This window comes from Alexandromys fortis, unplaced genomic scaffold, assembly GCF_014885135.2.
Source record: "Alexandromys fortis isolate MF-2015 unplaced genomic scaffold, M_Fortis_MF-2015_v1.1 scaffold_296, whole genome shotgun sequence".
Taxonomy (NCBI): Eukaryota; Metazoa; Chordata; class Mammalia; order Rodentia; family Cricetidae; genus Alexandromys; species Alexandromys fortis.
Window position 1 is genome coordinate 254,631 of NW_026068172.1, and position 20,461 is coordinate 275,091.

Sequence of the window (20,461 nt, forward strand, 5' to 3'; positions counted from 1 at the left end):
GTTTCAGCTCCTGCCTGACTTCCCTGAGTGATGAACTACAAGCCTTTAAGCCAAATGAACCCTTTCCTCTCCAAGCTGCTTTGGGTCAAGATATTACAGCAACAGAAAAGCAAAGGAGGACTGTATGCCACACAAGCGTGATGACCTGAGTTCGAATCCCTGGCACCTATGCAAAAGCCAGGTGTGCCAGCATGGATCTGTAAGCCTAGCGGGGTGGAGACAGTCTGTGGTGGGTCCCTGGGGCTTAGTGTCCAGTCTAGCTGAATAACATGGAGGACTAGGCCAACCTCAGCCTCCACCTACCACTTATATGTGTACACATGTCCAGGTGCACTCCTGTGCACATGTGTACACACACGTACACACATACACAGAAAGGGAGGAAGGGAGAGGGATAGAGATATATAAAATAAAAGAGGCTTCTTCATAGCTCAGCACTATGCTAAAGCAGGACTCACCGTCCAGCACACTCCAGGCAATGATGGAGCGGTCCTTCATGCCTGCAAACACGTACTTGTCGTCCTTCGAGAAGCAGGCACACTGCACCCCTCTGCAGTAGGAGCTCTGTGGAGACAGACCGTATGACAAGCTTAGCGTGAGAAATGTCCCCTGCTCACATGGTTGTTGTTGTTCACTTGTATTGAATTTGTTTGTGGGGGTGGGGGGCTGCATGTCACAGTGCCGTATGCAGTCAGAGGATAACTTGCAGGAGATGGTTCTCGACTTACACCATGCGGTTAGTGGGGACAGAACTCAGGTCATCGAGCTTGGCTACAAGCACCTTTTCCAGCTGAGCCCTGGATCGCCTGCCTGGGATTATGTGTTTTAACCCTTGGTCCACAGCTGGTGTTGGGAAAGTTGAAGACCTTTCTCAGGTTTGCCTCCCTAGAGGACGCGGGTCACTGTGGTTCTGGTTTGTGGGCTTATAGCCCAGTGCACATCCTGTTCATTCTCAGCTTCCTGTTCCACCAAGATGTGGAGTCCCAGCTTCACACCCCTGCCACCATAGAGCCATCTGGTGCTATGCCTTCCCTCCAGCTTAGGTTGTGTCCCCTACAACAGGGAGCCCGGATGGCTCTTCCCCCTTCAGTTGCTTCTGGTCAGTGATCTGGTAACAAAATAACTAGTGTACCCCATGATGCCATTTCCAGCCGCAATCAGACCAGTCCTTCACCCGGCCAGTGTCCCAAACCCAGCTCTCCACAGGAGGCAGAGCAGAGCAAACCCCACAGAGACGGACTTTCCAAGGAGCAAGGTCTGTCTTCAGAGGCGAGAGCTTCAGGGTGCAATGCATGCGCAGGTGTGTGTGTGCAGGCCGCAGCTCTAGAGCTCCTGCAGCACAGCACAGGTGCAATGCACCTGTGGGTGGCTGGGCACGCATCTGGGGGTTAGCGGACACCTCGTTAGGAATGCCTTCCTCCTCAACTGTTGGGCAAGTATGAGGACCTGCAATGATGCCCTAGTTCTCATGTTTAAAAAAAAAAAGCAGGCATGGTGGCCCACACTTGCAATCCCAGCTTTAGGGAATTGTGGATAGAAGCACCCTGCCCACTGCAGCCTAATGGGAGGGCCCCCCAAAACAAGGTGAGGAATGACACACAGGTGGACCTCTATCCATCACACACAAAGATGTATGCTCACAGCTAGAAACAGTGTAAACACAAAATAAGAAAGGAGCACAGGAGGGAAGAGGAAAGGGCACAACATGGATGTCAGTGGGCCGGGCCACCCACCTCATAGCTCATCTCGAACATCCCCCTGCAAGCTTGCAGGTCCCAGAGGCAGAGCAGCGCATCCTCCGCCCCGCTCACGGCCAGCTGCTCCCCGTGGCTGACCGCCACGCAGCTCACCCTGCTCCCGTGGGCCTCCAGCGGGAAGACTTTGGAGCTTGCACAGTTGTACAGGAAGAGGCCGCCATCAGTCATGCCGTAGAGAACACGGTAGTCGGCCAGCGCGGCCACACTTGCTATGGTCTCCGGCAGCTGGGTGTAAAAGGTGTAGGTGGGGCCCTCGATGGTGGGACATGGGTCCCCGGGGCTGATGTCCAGCACCAGGACGATGTTGTCATAGGCGATGGCCAGCCGGTCCTCACTCTTGCTCAGGGACATGCAGTTGACAGCCTTGCGGGCCTCGGGTGGGGGGATACACAGCACATCTTGCCTGGAATTCAGGGGGAACACAAGCACAATCCCCGAAACCAGGCCTGTGAAGAGGAGCTTGGCCTGCTCGGCCACCTCCAGACACCGGACCTCATTGGACGTGTCCAGGGAATCCTGTTCCTCACCTGCTCAGGGAGAAGAGAGTCAGGGATGGATCGTCTGGTTTTCTTAAGCTTTTAAAAAATTACAATTATTTTATATGTGTGTCCTTCCCACCATATGGGTCCTGGGGCTCGAACTCACATTTTCAGGCTTACCTCGTGGGCGTTTAGCTGGCCTTAGCTTTCTCATTTTCTGACCCTAAGTTTCAGTTTGGATGGTTTTCTGACTGAGCCTGGAGCCGCAAATGAACCCTGCACCTATAGACGTGCTCAGTAAGCCCTGAGGCAAAAATGGAAGCCAGGGCCTAACGCATGCTCAGTAGGGACTGGGAAGAAATGGCATCTGAAGCTAGGGGGCGGGGCTGTGCGCGGCAGCGGGGAGGGCAGAACCTGGGTTTGCACGTGCTCCATGATACACTACACTGTCTACCTGGCCCTGCTGTGCCCTGGGGAATAGCACTGGGGCAGCCTTCTCCAGCACCCGCCCCCGCCACGGCTAGACTGGCCTCTGGGTTAAATTCAGAGCGGTGTCATGAAGTTCTTTCTTCCATATTGAAACATTCCCTTCTGATAGGAGAGGGAGGTGCCCCAGGCTGTGAGCTGTCTGCAAAGGGTGCACAGAGCTCCACACCTGTAGCTTTCACGAGTGTCTGGGCGCTGTGTGGGAACACGAATAACACAGCAGGCTCTCCCCCTGCACCCCTCCTCCAGCGCGCACCCGCATTCCTGTAACTCCAGCAGACTCCCGGTTCTCCCAGCACGGCTTTGTCAGAGGTGATTGCCGTATCTGGGGTGCACAGAGATAGACGCCTAGGGGAAGTCTAGCAACATGGGACCTCCATAACCACCTAGGCTGATCTCCAGCTCTTCGGTTTCCTGTCTCAGCCTTCCTGGTTTGGGATTACAACCAGGTGTAGGACCAGCCTGACTGGAATCTACTCTAATTAAATGAAAATTGCATCACCTCATAGTCCTGCTTAACCCTCCCAGGGGTGTCCTACAACCCTCGGGACACAGTGCACCTGTCCCCACTCCCCTTCACACCCTGGTAATTATAGGCTGAATGTTTGAGCCCTCACACTATGCCAAATTCAGTGTCCATCTGGGGACTGGAGAGATGGTTCAGTGGTTAAGAGCACCTGCTCCTCTTGCAGGTATCTAGGTTCACTTCCCAGCACCCATGTGGCAGCTCAGAAGCTCCAGCTGCAGGGACTCTGATGCCCTCTTCTGACTTCATGGGCACCAGGCACATGTGGTGCATATACATACTTGCAGATAAAACTCAAACCACTATATATATATATATATATATATATATATATATGAAATTCCATCTTCATGATGGTTTTGGGAGGTGCAGGCTTGGGAGTTGATTAGATTTCTGGGGTGAATCCCTCAGAAGAGGGGTAGTGCCTTATTTAAAGAAAAACCAAAGATGAGAGCATTGCCTTATTGGGTCAATCCTGCACAGTCATAGCAAACGCATCTGTGAACCAGAAGTGCACAGCCCTCGGCCCCTCCAGCACCTCTAGCCTTGTCATGCATGTCTGTGCGTCTCTGTGTCCATGTTCATGTGTGCACATCAAGGTTGAGTGCCGTTTATTCACATGCTCTTCAACCTCTTTGCACATGTGTATGTGGCGTGTGCATGTTCACATGAGCACAGCTGCAGGTGCATGCATGTCCACGTGCGTGTGGAGGCATGTGTAGGTGAAGGCGTGTGTGTAGGACAAGACTGAGGCCAGCAGTCTCCTTCAGTTGCTTTCCATCCATCCATTCACTGAGGCAGGATTGAACCTAGAGCCAGCTTGCTCTGGGGACCTGCCTTCCAGCTGCTGGAATTAGAACCCAGCACTCATATGGGGGGGGGGGGATCCAAACTTAGGTCTGAATGCTTGCACCGCAAGTGCTTCGCCTACTGAGTCATCCTCCAGTCCCCTTTGTTTACTTTATGAGCCAGAGTTTGTGGTTTTATCTTAAACTCCTGTCCTTTTAGCTTTTACTACCAACCATGGCCAGCACACATGGTTTCTGTGGTGTTGGGGACAGAGCTTGGGGCTTCCCGTATGCCAGAAAAACACTGCACAACTAAGCTACAAGCACTCTACCAACGGAGACAAATCCTGGCCTCATCTTGGACTTCCGCCTGGAAGAGTAAGTCCAGAACTCACCACACAGATGCTAGTCATCTCTCACACACCTTCTGCCAAATCCCAAATCGTGACTTTGTTTTTGTCCCCGACCTTGGGGAAGTAGACGTAGCTGCCGTGATGGGACACCGCAGCTAGGCCCGTGCGGTCCAGAAACGGAGCAGGAGGCCTTGGCTTCTGAGTGGACCCGAGATCCCAGATTTTCACAGACGAAGACTTTGAGGAAGCAGACGCTACCAGAATCCCGCCCCGGACCAGCAGGCTTGCAGGGGCTCCCACGCCCTCCAGGACGTCCAGCAGGGTCCCCTGTTCTGACAGACTCCACACCTGAGGAAGAGAACAGAAGAATGGGTCTGCCCAGGGACATGCTTCGGCTGTGCACCTGCCTCTGCTGAACGTGGAGGCTTTGGCTCCAGAGTCGTCACCCATCCTGGCTGCTGAAGACTTTCCAGGGCCCCAGCATTCTCATAGTATGCCCTGGGGACCCCAGGAGACACCATGCGGGCCTCTCTGGTCTGCAGCAGTGAACTATCTTCAGAGTAATCCTACAGCATGGCCTGTCCTCCTGGGTAAGCGGCAGAATTCTGCAAGAGCTGAATGAGTGAGATCGTAGGATACATGCATATGTGCACATGTGCAGATGTGTGTGTGCGCGTGTGTGTGTGCATGTGTGTGCGTGTGTGTGCATGTGTGGTGTTTTAGGAAGCCACCATGTGATCTGAGGAGATGGCTCAACTGTTATGAATACCCAGTGCTCTTGCAGAAGATCCCGGTTCAATGCCCAGCACCTACATGGCAACTCATAGCCATCTGTAACTTCAGCTCCAGAGGATCCAAACTCTACTGTCTCCGAGGGCACCGGGCACGCACATGGTACAAGATGCTCATACACATAAAATAACAAGAACAGTGATAAAACTATGGCATCATGTGAACACATCCTGGTGAATTCATGGCTGTGTGTTCTTGAATTGCCCCCCTTTTTCTATTTGAGACAAGGTCTCACATTGCCCAGACCAGCCATCAACTTTCCATGTAGCTGAGACAGGCTGGGCTTCATCTCCTCACTCGAGTGTGGTTTCCTAAGGGCTCAAGGATGGGAGGCTCGGTCTTGGGGGTGGTGGGGTGGCATGAGAGGTGATGGGACTTAAGAGGTGGAGCCTAGTGGGAGGCGATGCGGTCCTTGGACGTAACTAAGTAGCTGGCTGTGGTTGTGCACATCTGTAAATCGAAGAAGGCAGAAGGTGGGAAAGCAAAACTCCAGGATCATCCTTGGCTCCATATCCAGTTCAAGGGTAACCTGAGCTAGAGACCCTGTCTCCAAAATGAGGGGAGGGGAAGCAGTTGTTACAGAACTCAAATGGGACTTTTATGCAGGCAGGTCTGGCCTCCCATCCCTAATTGTGATCGCCCCTCACACAGGTTCACACTGTTTGCACAGATGTGCTATGGACAAGGAAGGCTCATCAGAACTGGTGACATTCTCTGCAGTTAGTCAACTTCTGAATACCGTGAGCTAGGCAGACCTTTTTTATATATAGTTCCCAGCCCCAGGTATTTTCTTACGGTAACAGAAAATGCATCCCTGACATTGGCATATATGTATACTGCCTATAATAAATAAATATGTGTTTCTACATAAATAAATTCTATTGGGTCCTCAAGAACCTCTAAGATTGTAGAGAGGTCATAAGACCAAGATGTTGGAAAACTCAAAGTCCCTACCTTGCCAGTCTCGCCTGTGCTGGCTGCTGAGAATTTTTCTCTCCTGTGGCCCTGAAGAACACTATCTTGAATGCTAAGGTCAGACAGGGAATGCTGCCTGCTTTGGGGAACATTCCAAGTCTGAGCACAAAATACCAGCACCCCACACCATCCCACTAAACACCTCTGTCTAGGTCTGAGCTCATCTGTTTTCTGTGTATATGAACTTAGCAGGCATTGGGGATCCGATGCTCTGAGGTCAGGGTCCTGGGTCCGCCCTCACCTGGATGAGTGCATCCCGGGAGCCTGTGATGATCATGTTGTTCTCAGGACCCACAGCTGCTGTCTCTACCATGTCCTCATGTTCCAGATCCGTGGCCATGAACCGGTGGAAGCCCTGAGAGTCGGCTAAGAAAATCCGCACACATCTTCCGAAGCCTGTGTAGCAGAGCCCAGTCAGACCCCTGAGCCTGGTGGAGCTGTTACCCAACCCATGGAGTCTTCTCCGAGCACCTACGGTGTCCCAGGGGAAGGCTGTCCCGAGGCCAGAGGGGGCATGGCCCCACCCTGAACAGCAGATGTGTGTTGGAGGTGACAGTCAAGGAGCTGTCGAGAAACTAGTGAAGTTCTCTATTGTCAGGACACACTGAGTTTCCTCAGATCCCAGACCATGGGAGGCATTTGTCCCTGGAGCCACCACATCATTTACTTTCCTTGCATCAAAAAGGTTGTTCTGTTCTATTCTATTCTTTGTTGTATGTGTGTGTGCACGTGTGTACGATTACACACGATTCGCTATGGTGCACACATGAGGAAAGGAGGCCAGAGGACACTCGAGGAAGTCGGATCTGTCCTACCATGTGCGTTCCAGGGACCAAACTCAGGCCAGCAGGTCTGGCAGCTACCACCTTTATCCACTGGACTCTCACGGACCCCACTTTCCCCGTCCTCAGTGCGTGTGCACGTGCATCCCTGTCTATGCACTTTCAGAGGACACAGAAGGCCACTGGGCTCTTCTCAATCGCTGCCCACTATCTCGCTGTGCCTGGAACTTGGCCAGAAGCCAGCAAGTCCGGCTGGCCTCCTGCCTCCACTCCCCACAGCACTGGAGTTGCACACATGCACTATCCCCCAGTGTTTCCATGCTGGGGACATGAACACTCCTGTTCATGCTTGCACAGCAGATGTTCTGACCCAACGAACCATCTACTCAGCCCTCGTTCACCCATGTATGCATAAGGACACCAACGGTGTGGGCTCCAAGGCTGTCATGGGCCAGCAGAGTCAGCACACGCATACCACTGAGGATAGTTGCTACAACTGCAAACACACACATGCGCGCACATGCACATATGCACACATGCATGCACACACATGCACGCACGCACACGCATGCATGTACATGCACAGCAGTGACACCATGTGAAGGCTTCACTGTGGGATTCCCCAATGCGTGCCTCAGGCTCATCCTCCCTGAACTCCCAGACCAAGCTGAGCCAGCTGGAAACCTGAGGTTGATTTTAAGTTGTAGCTCAGGCTGGCTTCAACTCACTATGTAGCTAAGGATGATTCTGAACTCCCAATCTTCCTACCTCTACCTTCCAAGTGCTGGGATGACAGGAAGGTATCACTATGCCTAGTTTGTGTGGTGCTGGGAATGGAAGCCAGGACCTTAGGCTTGCTAGGCAAGCACTCCACCCACTGAGCCACGAGCTCTCTACTGACCAAGCCACACTCTACCCGCTGAGCCACGAGCTCCCTGAGCTATGAGTACTATATCAACTGAGTCCAAACATTCTAGCCGTGGAGCCCCAGTCTTAGCTCCAAGTCTGTCTCTTGCCTCTCCACACCCTCTGTGGAGTTCTTTGTATTCTAGGGTCCTTGAATGCTGCCCCCCAGGAGAAAATGTTCCAGGATTCTAACTGATGAAGCACACCATGATGTTTTCTGCACTTGTGGACTAATCTTGGACACTAAATAAACGACTCTTTGGGGCCAGGGCGATGGCTCAGCAGTTAAAGGTGCTTGCCACCAAACCTAGTAATCTGGGTTCCATCCCGGGACTCACATGGTAGAGGAAGGGAACGGACTCCCTGAAGTTGTACTCTGAACTCACAAGCACCACTCTACACACACACACACACACACACGTCAACCAGTCAGCACCATAGGGCACACCATAGGGCCTAAGCCCTGTGCCCACACTCTGTCGCCCTGGCCTGGTTCTGGGGACAAGGCCTCTCAACCCATGGAGCTTCCTTCCTGATAACCATGTTCTTTCTTTATCTCTGTGTTTTTCAAAGTAACAAAGTGAGTTCCTGGGGGAGTTTTGGACAGGCATCTTAGGAGGGGCTGGAGACCAAGGTCAGCCTCTTGGGCTGTCAACAATGCCAGTGTGTCCAGCTCCTGGCAAATTTACTATCAGGGCTTGGGGGTACACCACACACTGTGCCTCATGTCACAAGTCTCCTGGCACCACTGGGGGACACTGCCTATGCTCTTTCCTTTGCAGATTATGCGTGTGTATGTATGTGGGACCCCCCTCACACATGTGTGCATGTGTTGTTACATGCACCTATTCCAAGGTCAGAGGTTGCTGTCAATGTTGTCATCAATTGCTTTTGAGGGAGCTTGGCATCTTGGCTAGGACACTGAACTCCCAGCATCTGCCCGCGGCTACAGATGGCTGTCTCCGTGCCCAGCTGGTGTATGTGCTGGAAATCCAAATTCAATGCCTTGTACTTGTCCATCGAGCACTTTACCCACAGAACCACTTATGGGCCCACCTCACGTTTTGAGACAAGGTCTCTCTCAGGCCTAGGGCCCACGGTTGGCTAGGCGGACTGACCTGGAGGCCCTGGGATCGTCCTGCTAGAGTCACAGGAGTGGACAGAGGAGGGACAGCTGCTGCTTTCTCCAAACTCTTGGGGACAGCACCCCACAATTCTGCTCATGAAACAATAACTTTTGAAAAACTGCAGATGTGACCCAAGTCAGGGTCAGACAGTTCCAACTGCAGTGGCTGGTTCCTTCAGGCTGAGAATGGAGAAGCCAGTCAGAGCCCTCCCTCCCTGGCTTCTGGACACACCATCTCCCAAACCAGCTAGGCACGCTCTGAGTGTTCCCATGCCGGGGCCTGGATCAGTCTGGCTCATGGGTCACCTCCTTCCTTGTCAAGATGGGTCCATGTCACAGGCAGGCAGGCCTGACGGCTCTCAGAGGGCCGCTTGGAACCCACGGCTGTCCCTCTCCTTTCTCTGCGCCAGTGTGTTTTGCGGTGCACGTGTGTGTGCCACATGAGCCTGCCTCTGAGAGCTGAGCCCGTAGAGGGCAGGGGGGCTTTGGGGCCCTTGGGACTGAAGTTACACAAGGGTGGGCACTGCCTGTCCTTGGATGTGCTGGGAACCAGACCTGGGGCCTCTGGAGGAGCGGCTCGTGTCTTAACTGGTATTCTGAAAACTTGGTACAATAACAGAGAAATCACTCATTCATAATATTTATATTGATTTTAATGTTAAATATTTGGGCATATTAAGTAAAATAATCTGTGTGATTAATATGGGTTGATTTAAAACAAATTGAATATTCACTCAAATTTATTAACTATTATATTAATATTAATATATTAACCATATATTAATTTAAATAATCACAATTGATTAAAAGCTTTTTACTGGGACTAGAGCATGGTTTAATACTTAGTGGAACTTGCTGCTCTTGCAGAGGACTTAGGTCCAGTTCCCATCACCCAGATGGTGGCTCACAACTATCTGTCAGTCCATTTCCAGGGGTTCTGTTGCATATTGCCTCATTGGGTACCCACACCTATCACACATACAACTAAAGATAATAAAAACATTTAAAATCTCAAGAGGTGATTACAGGTGTGTATGACGCATGGTGGTTAAAGATTTGTGTAATGTAGAGGGGTACGTGTGTAAGGTATATGGTGGGACACATGCTTCTATGTTACAGGTGTGTGGTGGGCACAGTACAGGTCTGTGTGTTGTATGTAGGTGGAGGCATGCATGGTGGATACAGCATACGATGGGTGACAGAACCCTTAGAATCCCCTCACTCATGGGAACGTGAGCAGAGCTAATGGCTTCTTGCTGAGTGGAATGATCAGACATGGAGACAGACGGGGCTCACTCTCACTCACATGGGGAAGCTAAAAGTCTTGACTTCAAAGTAGACAGAACACTACACAATGATTCAGTGGGAAAAGGCTCCTGCTGATTGGCCCAACGACATAAGTTCAAATGCCAGGACTGGAAGGAGAGAGCCCACTGGTACATATCCTCCTTTGCCCTCACATCTGCATACACACGCACGCTCACATACACAACACACACACACACTACACAAAAGCACACACATGCACTCAGACACATGCATACACTAGCATGCACACATACATACACACATACCCACATGCGTATACACGTGCACACACACGTACATGTATTGAATGCATGTACATACACACATGCACACATACATGCATACATGTGCGAGGACACACACATATATACACAAAATGTAACAATATTTTATAAAACGAGGAAGTAGAGAGATAATGGTGGGCACAGTTGGGAAGGAAGAAGGGTATGGGGAGACACGGGAGAAGTACCAGTGCCTCATTCTACCTGGGAGCCAGGCACCCAGCCTCCAGCCAGATTTTACTTCCCTTCTCTACACTCAACGAGAGGCGAAAGCTACCTGCTGCAAGAACGGAATCATCTTCAGACACCACCAGGAATCCCACAGCTTCTGGAAGCTTCTCCAGCAACCTGTCTTCTCCTGAGGAAACCTGCACAGTGGAACATGAGAGTCAAGCTTCTGAACCGGGATGCGACTCACCCCACCCCAAGCTGGCTCTGTCACACTGAAGAGTTCCTTAGCCCCCCAGTGCCTCAGTTTCCCTATTGGACAAAAGGTAACCTCAGGCCACACTCTCCAGGATGAAGGGCTAGAGTGTGTAGAAACCGTTTCCCAGTGTGTGACCTTAGCACAGTAACCGCTGTGATGATGTGGTTGCTGCTGCGCAGGCATGGGGAACCTACTGGACTTTTTGGCCCTGAAGGAACCGTGGAGCTCAATGAGATAGAAATGTGTTTGGAATAAATGAGGCAGAGTGACCCATGTCTGTCATTCCAGCCTGGAGGAGAAGGAGGCAGGACTGCACAGAGTTCAAGCCAGCCTGGACTATACAAGGCCATCTCAAAACCAGCTGACTGATGTGATGTGGCCTGCACCTGCTGTTAAGACTCAGATCTCCCAGCCGTGAGGAAACTTTTTTTTTTTTCTATCCTGCTCAGTCCCTGGACAGGGCCTCAATGTGTAGCTCTGGCTATCCTGAAATTCTCTCTGTAGACCTTGAATTCACAGAGATTTGCTTACCTCTGCTTCCCTAGTGCTGGGATTAAAGGTGTGCACCACTATGTACTTTCTTTTCTTTTCCTTTTCCTTTTTTTTTTTTTTTTTTTTTTTTTTGGATTTTTGAGGCAGGTTTTCTCTGTAGCTTTGGAGCCTGTCCTGGAATTAGCTCTTGTAGACAAGGCTGGCTCGAACTCACAGAGATCCACCTGCCTCTGCCTCCCGAGTGCTGGGATTAAAGGTGTGCGCCACCACCGCCCGGTCTCGTTCTTTCTTTTTAAAAATTATTTCTATTTATCTTGAGACATGGTCTCACTGTGTAGTCCTGGCTGTGGAACTCACTATGTAGACCAGGCTGGCTTTGAACTCACAGAGATCTCCAGTTGTTAGGACAGCAGACATTGCTGCTACATTAGCTCCTTGTATAACCTCTGTTGTCCTCCCATCCACGCCCACTCTTTAGATGCAACTGCGTGCCTGTGTGTGTTCACCTCCCCACACCGAGAATGCTGGCCTGGGCTCTAACAGAGGGAAGCAGGATTTATCTTGGATTCCAGTTCCAGGTCACACCCCTTCATAGAGAGGAAGGCCTGGCCGCCCTGGATAGTGTCTGAGCTTCCTGAGGGATCAGGAAGCAGGAAGCGCCAGCCAGAACTGGAAGAAGCTGACTCTTTCCAGCCCACTCCCAGTGACAGGCTTGTAGCTAGCTGTGCCCCACGTGCAAAAGGTCCCACTAACTTGCAATGCGGCACCAACAGCTAGGGACCAAGTTTTTAAACACATGAGCCCATGAGGGACAGATGGACATCTGCTGCAGCCTGGAGCAGGGACTTGCCCAAGCTCTGTGGGGACAGCTCTGTTGAGGGACAGCTCTGCTGAGGGACAGATGTGCTGAGGGACAGCTCTGTGGGGACGGCTCACAGAGCCTTCAATGTTAGGATTAGGGTTTTGCTGTTGCTTTTGTTCTGTTTTATAAGAGTTTTGCTTATATCCAGGAATGGTGGTGCACACCTTTAATCCAAGCACTGGGGAGGAAAAGACAGGCTAATCTCTGTGAGTTTGAGGCCTGCCTGGTCTACAAAGTGAGTTCCAGGACAACCAGGGCTACACAGAAAAATCAGTCTTGAAAAACCAGGCACAGATGCATGCAGAGGCCAGAAGAGGGCGCTGGAGCCACTGGTTCTGGGTTTAGAGGTGGTGATCTAGCCAGTGTAGATCTAGGAATTGAACTGGGCCTCTGCAAAAGCAGCCAGTGCTCTTAACCGTACAGCCAGGTCTCCAACCCTTGTGACAACTTTAACAGCATGTTGACACCGTGAAAAACCCAGGGAGGAGCATCAGTAAGGGATTATCAGGATTGGGAAGTCTGAAGCAGCTGAGGCAGCTGTCTTCATCATGTTACCAGCTGTGTGAAGACTCAACCTTGTTAGGGGCTGGGCTCTGGCCTGGGTGAAGAGAGGGAGCCTAGAACTGGCACCCAAGCCTCTGTGCTCCTTGATCAGACTGTGGATGGAGTCACCATCTTGACTCATACTGTAACCTGGAACCGAGAGCTGATTAAGCCTATTTCTCCCCAAGTTGTTCTTGTCAGAGTTTCAGCACAGCAACAGGAATGGGAACCCAACAGCCAAAAAAGGTAAAAGGCACCATTGTTCCTCCCAAGTTCCAGGACATCTGTGCACTACCTGGGGTGTGCACAGAGGTCAGAGGTCAACCTCAGTGTCTCTCCTCTACCACTCCACCTTATTTTTTAAATTATTTTATTTCATGTGTACGGGTGCATGTCTACATGTGTCTACATGTACCACATGCATGCTCACAGAGGTCGAGGGGGACGTCAGACACCCTGGAACTGGAGTTACAGACAGGTATTGGCCAACATGTGTGTGCTAGGAATTGAACCTGGGTTCTCTGCAAGAGCAGTCAGTGCTCTTTTTCTAAAAATAATTTATTTTTCTTTCAAGTACATTTGTATTTTGCCTGTACATATATCCTGTGTAAAGGTGTTGGATCCTCTGAAACTGGATTTACAAACAGGTGTGAGCTGCCATGTGGGTGCTGGGAACTGAACCCGGGTCCTCTGGAAGAGCAGCTGGTGCTCTTAACTGCTGAGCCATCTCTCCAGCCCCTCCACTTTATTCCTTGAGGTGGGATCTTTTGTTGAACCTGGAACTCACAGATTCCACCAGATTGCCTGACCCAGGTGCCCTATGGATTCTCCTGACTCTGCCTCCCCAGGGCAGGAACACACATTTGGGGCCCACATCTGGCTTTATGTGGGTGCTGAATATCTGAGTTCATGTTCTCATGCTTGAGTGGGAAAATCGCTTACCAGGACGATGGAGCCACTGCTGAAGCCAGTGACCAGCTTTGCCCGTGTCTGGATAGAGACGGCACAGGTGGGTGTCTCCTCTTTGATGCTGGAAAGCTGGTGTTTCTCCTGCAGCTTTCCCGTGGCTGAGTCCCACAGACTGACTTGACCGCCCTTGGACACAGAGAGCAGCACACCCCGAGTGGCCAGCACCGCCACGCAGGCCCAGGGGTCAGACGCATATCCTGGGATACAGAAAACCAGCTTTGCGGTTTCCAGATTCCACACGCTGATCTAGTGGAGCCGTGAAAAGCAAGAGAAACATCAGCATCAGTGGGAGACATAGGCTGGGACCCAGACTCACATAAAGCGGGTATGGTGTGTGTTATCCCAACACATGGGGAGCTGAGGCAGGAGGATCAGTGTCACCTTAACTACATGAGGAGCTTAAGGTCAGTCTGAGCAGCGAGAGAGGCAATCTCTAAAAACAAAACAAAAACAAGCAAACAAAAAGAATAAATTTTTAAAAATTAGAAGGAAGATTCCCAAGCAAGATAAGAATAATGGGTTAATGTAAGTTATAAGAGCTAATACGAAGCCTGAGCTAATGGGCCAATCAGTTTTATCATTAATATAGACTCTGTGTGATTTTCTTTGGGGTCTTACCAGCTGTGGGAACTGGGCAGGACAGAAACCCCAACGAGCAGGCCCTCATGTTACAGGACAAGGTGTCAGTTCCAGCTGACAGGAGTCAAGACTGTTCTCATCTGCTATAAGTGTGCCCTTGTTGTAAAATATGGGTCACGGAGCCTATGAGATGGTTTACCAAGTGGAGGGGCTTGTAGTTAAGTCTGATGACCGGAGTTCAAGCCCTGGGACCCACAGGGTAGAGGAGAGAACCAACTCCCCTGGTTTTTCCTCTGACCTCCACATGGGCCACACATGCACACATACCGTAAATAAATGTTAAAATATTGATGTCAAGCCAGGCGGCACACGCACGCCTTTAATTCGGGAGGCAGAGGCAGGCGGATCTCTGGGAGTTCAAGGCCAGCCTGGTCTACAAGAGCTAGTTCCAGGACAGGCACCAAAGCTACAGAGAAACCCTGTCTCGAAAAACAAAACAAAACAAAACAAAAGATATTGATGTCTGCTGGGCCATGGTGGCGCACGCCTTTAATCCCAGCACTTGGGGGGGTAGATCTCTGTGAGTTCAAGACCAGCCTGGTCTACAGAGTGAGTTCCAGCTACAGAGTGAGTTCCAGGAGCCAGGGCTACACAGAGAAATCCTTTCTCAAAAAAACCAAAAAGTAAAATAAAGAAAAAAAATATTGTTGTTAAAGCCAGCTTTCACACTTTGGAAGCCGAGGCAGGAGAGCTGCCACAAGTTTGAGGCTGTACAGCAAGATCCTGTCTCAAAAAACAAATGAAAAGATGCTGAGGTCTGGAAGACAGCCAGCAGGCACAGAGCTTGCTGGCCAAGCCTGGGACTGGATTTCAGGCCCCAGCACCTATGGAAAGGCCAGGCAGGTGCAGCTGCTGCTGTCACCCAGCCCTTGGGAGGCAGAATCAGAGGACCACAGAGAAAGCTGGCTATGCAGACAAATCAATACACTCCACATTCAACAGGAACCTTTCGGAGTGAACAAGGCGGACCCTGGAACTGGAGCTCACTGATTAAGCTGTCCCTGAGATCCCAGGACCCACTTGTCAGGTCTGCCAGTCTGCTCCTCGGCCCTGACTTATGGATCACCCCCCCACACACATTCAGATGGCACGTGGTGCTGAGAATCTGCTCAGAGCTCGCCAGGCACGTACCAGCATCATCCTCTGAGCCATCTCCTCAGCCTGTCTTTGTGGGAGGCTCTTGCAGCCCAAGCTGGCCTTGAACTTGTTACACACCCAATGGTGGCCTTGGTCTCAAGCCCTGGAGGCCCGCACAGTCAGCCCACAACTGACTGTGTATCTCCATTACCTCCCTGTCAGTTGGCAGGGCTATGAATGCCAGGACGGACACACTGGGAGACATGGGTTCTAGATGTGTCTGGAACTAAGTGAGATTATAAAGCAGGACTCAGTGGGTAAGAGCACAGGCTGCTTGTCCAGAAGCTCTGAGTCCGGTTCCCAGCACCCAAAGGACAGACAGTTCACAACTATCTGGAACTCCAGTCCCAGAGGGTCCGACACCCTCTTCTGGCCTCCGTGACTGCGCTTGCATACTGCACAGACACACATGCAGGCCAAAGAGCCCTAGACATAAAATAAAAAACCAAAGTACTCAGACACAAATATCACATGTCAGCATAAACCAGCATCAAAGAAGAAAGCAAAAGGAAAATTCTGGAGTCCAGAGAAATGGCTCAGTGGGTAGAGCACTTGCCGTGTAAGGAAGAGGACCCGAGCTTGAATCTGTGAAGCCTACACACAGCAGGCACAGTGTGTGTGTGTGTGTGTGTGTGTGTGTGTGTGTGTGTAGTCCCTTTGCTCCTGAGGGAGGTGGAGAGCTAATCTCTGAGATTCTCACAGGCCAGCCAGCCTGGAGCTCACGGCAGCAGCTGCAGAGATTTCACCCTCAAACCCGAAGGACAGCAAGAACTGATGCCCAAGTTGTTCTCTGGCTTCAGGGTGCGCACCACAGCATGTGTGCCCACACACACCCACACACCTTCACACGCCACCCCCGCACCATTATCTCATGACATCCTGTGCCGGTGGGGGACCGAATTCCCGTCATCAGACTTGGTGGCAAGCCTGTGGCGGCGTCCTGCCAGGCCGCTCACCTCGTTCATCTGCTGGGCTGTGCTGGTGGCCAGCAAGCTCCAGGCTGTCGCAGCACAGGTTACCGGTGTGCCCCCCACTTGGCTGTACTTGAGTGCTGGGTTCCAACTCGGGTCCCCATACTTCTATGGTGCTTTACCCAGGACCTACGCTCTTACAGAGGCCAAACAAGATGGCCCGGGGCATTCAGCAATTCTCCTGCCTCTGCTTCCCAAGTTCTGGGTTTCTAGCTGTGTACCGCCACTACTGCTCTCTCTCTCTCTCTCTCTCTCTCTCTCTCTCTCTCTCTCTCTCTCCACACACACACACACACACACACCTCAGTTTGTTACCTTTGCACTAGATGTCAAGTATACGACTTTGTTCATCTCATCCACATGGAGCTCCCAGCTCTGAGGCTCTATGGAAGTTGGTGAGCCTCTGTCCAAAATGGTGAGTTTCTCCTGACCAGAGAGCAGGCTCCACAGGCGCAGGGTGTGGTCCTTTGATGCAGAGATGGCGAGAGTCCCTAGGGCAAACACTCGAATGCACCTCACCTCAGCTGCGATGGGCACAGTGGGGGAGAGCATGTTAGGGGGACAGTTTGTCCTGGTTTCTACCTCAGGCTAAAAAATCTAAACAACTGCTGGGGCTGGTGGTGGTGCACACCTTTGATCCCAGCACTCCAGAGGCAGAGGCAGGAGGATCTCTGTGAGTTCAAGGCCAGCCTGGTCTACAGAGTGAGTTCCAGGACAGAAACAAAACAACAAAAACCCATCATCTTTGTGTGTGCACATATGATGTTAGGGGAGGGGATGGCAAACATGCCTCTACCATGCAGGTGCATGTGGAGGTCAGAGAACTTTCTAGAGTCTTTCTCTTCAGCCACATTTACATTGGTTCTGGAGATCAAACTCAGGTCACCAGATTTTTGATGTAAGTGCCTTTACCGAGTGAACTATCTTGCCAGCTTGAGCAGCATTTATACCATATTTTAGCATCGTTTAAAAAGAGATTTATTATTATTATTATTATTATTATTATTATTATTATTAGTGGTGGTGGTGGGTTTTCAAAACAGGGTTTCTCTGTGTAGCCCTGGTTGTCCTGGAACTCACTCTATAGACCAGGCTGGCCTTGAATTCACAGAGGTCCTATTACCTCTGTTTCCGGATAGCTAGGACTACAGGCATGCACCATCACTGCATTTGACAACATGACCCATTCCTCTCCTAACGCACACCGTCGACAACGTGACCCACTCTCCTGACGCACACCGCACACTGTTGACAAGGTAATTTTGTAGTTCAAGGCGTCAACAGGCTCAGTCAAGAACACCGTGAGCTAGCCACCTCCCCCATGCGATTATGATGGGGTATCGGTGTTTGTCAGCTGGGCGGGGCCTGAAGAACCCTGCACAGCCTGCCTGAGTTAGCAACCCTCAGAAGAAGTGGCTGGTGAGAATAAAGTGATTGCCAAGTGATTGCCCCTCAAAATGGGTCATGTATATCAGTCCCCCACAAAGCTCAGAGATAGGCTCATTGGGACGGGAAGAGAACAGAGTGTAGGATCTGGAAGCTGCACTGGAGCATTGTGGGTGCCTTTCGGGCCGTGACAGAACTGTCCCTCTCACAAGCTCACAGTTGCTGTGACCCTGAAAAGGTCTGCGCAGGGTAGGGACCATCACCGGCTGTCATAGGGGGTGTGTAGTTGGCCCCTGGAATCTCGTAGGGAGTGGCACTGTTAGGAGGTGTGGTTTTGTTGGAGGAAGTGCGTCACTGTGGCAGTGGACTTGGAGGTTTCCTATGCTCAGGACACTGCCCAGTGTGACTGCTACCCCTTCAGTACCACATCTGCCTGCATTCGGCCATGCTCCCCGCCACAGTGATAATGAACCGAACCTCTGAACTCTAAGCCACCACCTCAGTTAAATGTTTTCCTTTATAAGAGTTGCCATGGTCAGGGATTCTCTTCACAGCAATAAAATCCCTAAGACAGAAGTGGAGGGGGTCACAGGGCCCATTTCCCCCTGAGGATTTTCAGGCAGTTCATGGGGAGGGAGATGTTTACTTCAGTGGAAGAGGCATTTGGGAGGAGCCCATGCTCCTCTGGTCACCGCTTCTGCACCCCAGTGAAGTGCACTGCCCCCACCCACACACAGGAAAGTAGAGATGGGTACTTGGGAAGAGAAGGGGACTGGCAGGAAAGGGAGGTGAATGTGATCCGAAGATTAGATGTCACCCGTTATAGATGTGACACATGAGATGTTACAATGAAACACATCCTTACACAGTTAATAGTTGCTAAAAAACTTTGGTTTAGTTTTATATGAAAGTACCTGGCGCGAGTGGGAAGGAAACAATGGAACACATAACAAACGCACTCAGGAGTTTATTAGAGGGTGTGCACAGGCCTGGGAAGTCAGTGTGCACAGAGAGGGAGGAAGATGGCGCGTCCAGCTTTTAAAAGCTGCCTAGTGCATGCGCACATGGGGTTGACATGTCTATGCCAAAGGCAGATGATGGGAGGGTGGAGGGGGGCTCATACATGTGTGCAAGGGCTTAGCTGAGTCATACGTGGATCACGCAGGGCCCTTTAACATCCCCAGGGGCCATTAGACACTTCTGCCTGAGGGCTTGTCTACACCTGCATGACCCCTTAGAGCCTGGAAGTATCAGCTTTGTGTGGCTGAAATCATTACATTATATACATATATTTTTTTGGTTGTGAGTCTAGCTTTTTAGGTTTTTGTTTATTTGCTTGCTTATTGTGTGTGTGTGTGTGTGTGTGTGTGTGTGTGTGTGTGTGTGTGTGAAATGGTTTCTCAGTAGCTATGGAGCCTGTCCTGGAACTAGCTCTGTAGACCAGGCTGGCCTCGAACTCACAGAGATCTGCCTGCCTCTGCCTCCTGAGTGCTGAAATTAAAGGTGTGCACTATCACCGCCCAGCCCTTTTAGAATTGTGTGTGTGTATATGCAGGTCAGAGGACAACTTCTCCTGGAAGGTTGCTCTCCTTTTACCACATGGGCTGCAGGATTTGAACTCAGTTCACCAGGCATATATCCGAGTATCTTTACCTGCTCAGCCCTCTCACCAGCAGTGCCCCTCCCTGAGACAGTGTTAAGATTTTCATTTATGTGCATGTCTGTCTGTCTGTCTGTCTGTCTTTGTGTCTGCAGGTGCCTGAAGAAGCCAGGAGGTATTGGATATCCTGGAGGTGGAGTTACAGACAGCTGTGAGCCGCCCAACATGGGTGAACGTGTATCCTTGGAAGACTGAGAAGCACTCCTAACCACGGAGCCAATCTTTCTGGCCCCTGCCCTCCATTATATGTTTTTTAATAAAAAGCTTGTTTGCGGCCACTGTGTGTGAGGCAGCGAATTGTTTGTTGCACAGTTCTAGCTGACTGATACAGTCTCCGCATAAGGACATAAGTGGGTGAGGGTGAAGTCACTCTGGGGACAATGTGCAGCCACCCTGCTTCCCACGCATCACCTGTGTGTCCTGTTAGAACGTGGACCACCTGCTGTTCCTCCACATCCCACACTACCATGGAGCCATCTTGGGTGCCCACCACCAGCAGCTTCTCTTCCAGGCTCCATGCTATGGCAGTGACCCCTGCAGACACACAAAGGGACAGAGAGGACCTGGTGATCCCTGAAGACACACAAAGGGGTTGGTGAGGACCTGGTGACCCCTGCAAACACACAAAGGGATGGTGAGGACCTGGTGACCCCTGCAAACACCCAAAGGGGACAGAGAGGACTTGGTGACCCCTGCAGACACACAAAGAGACAGTGAGGACCTGGTGACCCCTACAGACACCCAAAGGGGACAGAGAGGACTTGGTGACCCCTGCAGACACACAAAGAGACAGTGAGGACCTGGTGACCCCTGCAG

The 20,461-nt window shown here is 51.2% G+C and overlaps 1 protein-coding gene across 3 annotated transcripts in view; it reads right to left on the reverse strand.

Annotated features, from left to right (window-relative positions):
- Nwd1 (NACHT and WD repeat domain containing 1) overlaps window positions 1-20,461 on the reverse strand; it is an 89,070-nt gene that overhangs the window by 13,748 nt on the left and 54,861 nt on the right. For all 3 annotated transcript variants that reach the window (XM_050128402.1, XM_050128401.1, XM_050128400.1), the window contains 8 exons: window positions 20,057-20,179; window positions 16,915-17,123; window positions 13,826-14,098; window positions 10,837-10,927; window positions 6,398-6,552; window positions 4,461-4,737; window positions 1,734-2,284; window positions 459-564 (listed from right to left, as the gene is read on the reverse strand). In XM_050128402.1, coding sequence (XP_049984359.1) covers window positions 459-564; window positions 1,734-2,284; window positions 4,461-4,737; window positions 6,398-6,552; window positions 10,837-10,927; window positions 13,826-14,098; window positions 16,915-17,123; window positions 20,057-20,179 — 1,785 coding nt within the window. The remainder of the gene's footprint in view (window positions 1-458; window positions 565-1,733; window positions 2,285-4,460; window positions 4,738-6,397; window positions 6,553-10,836; window positions 10,928-13,825; window positions 14,099-16,914; window positions 17,124-20,056; window positions 20,180-20,461) is intronic.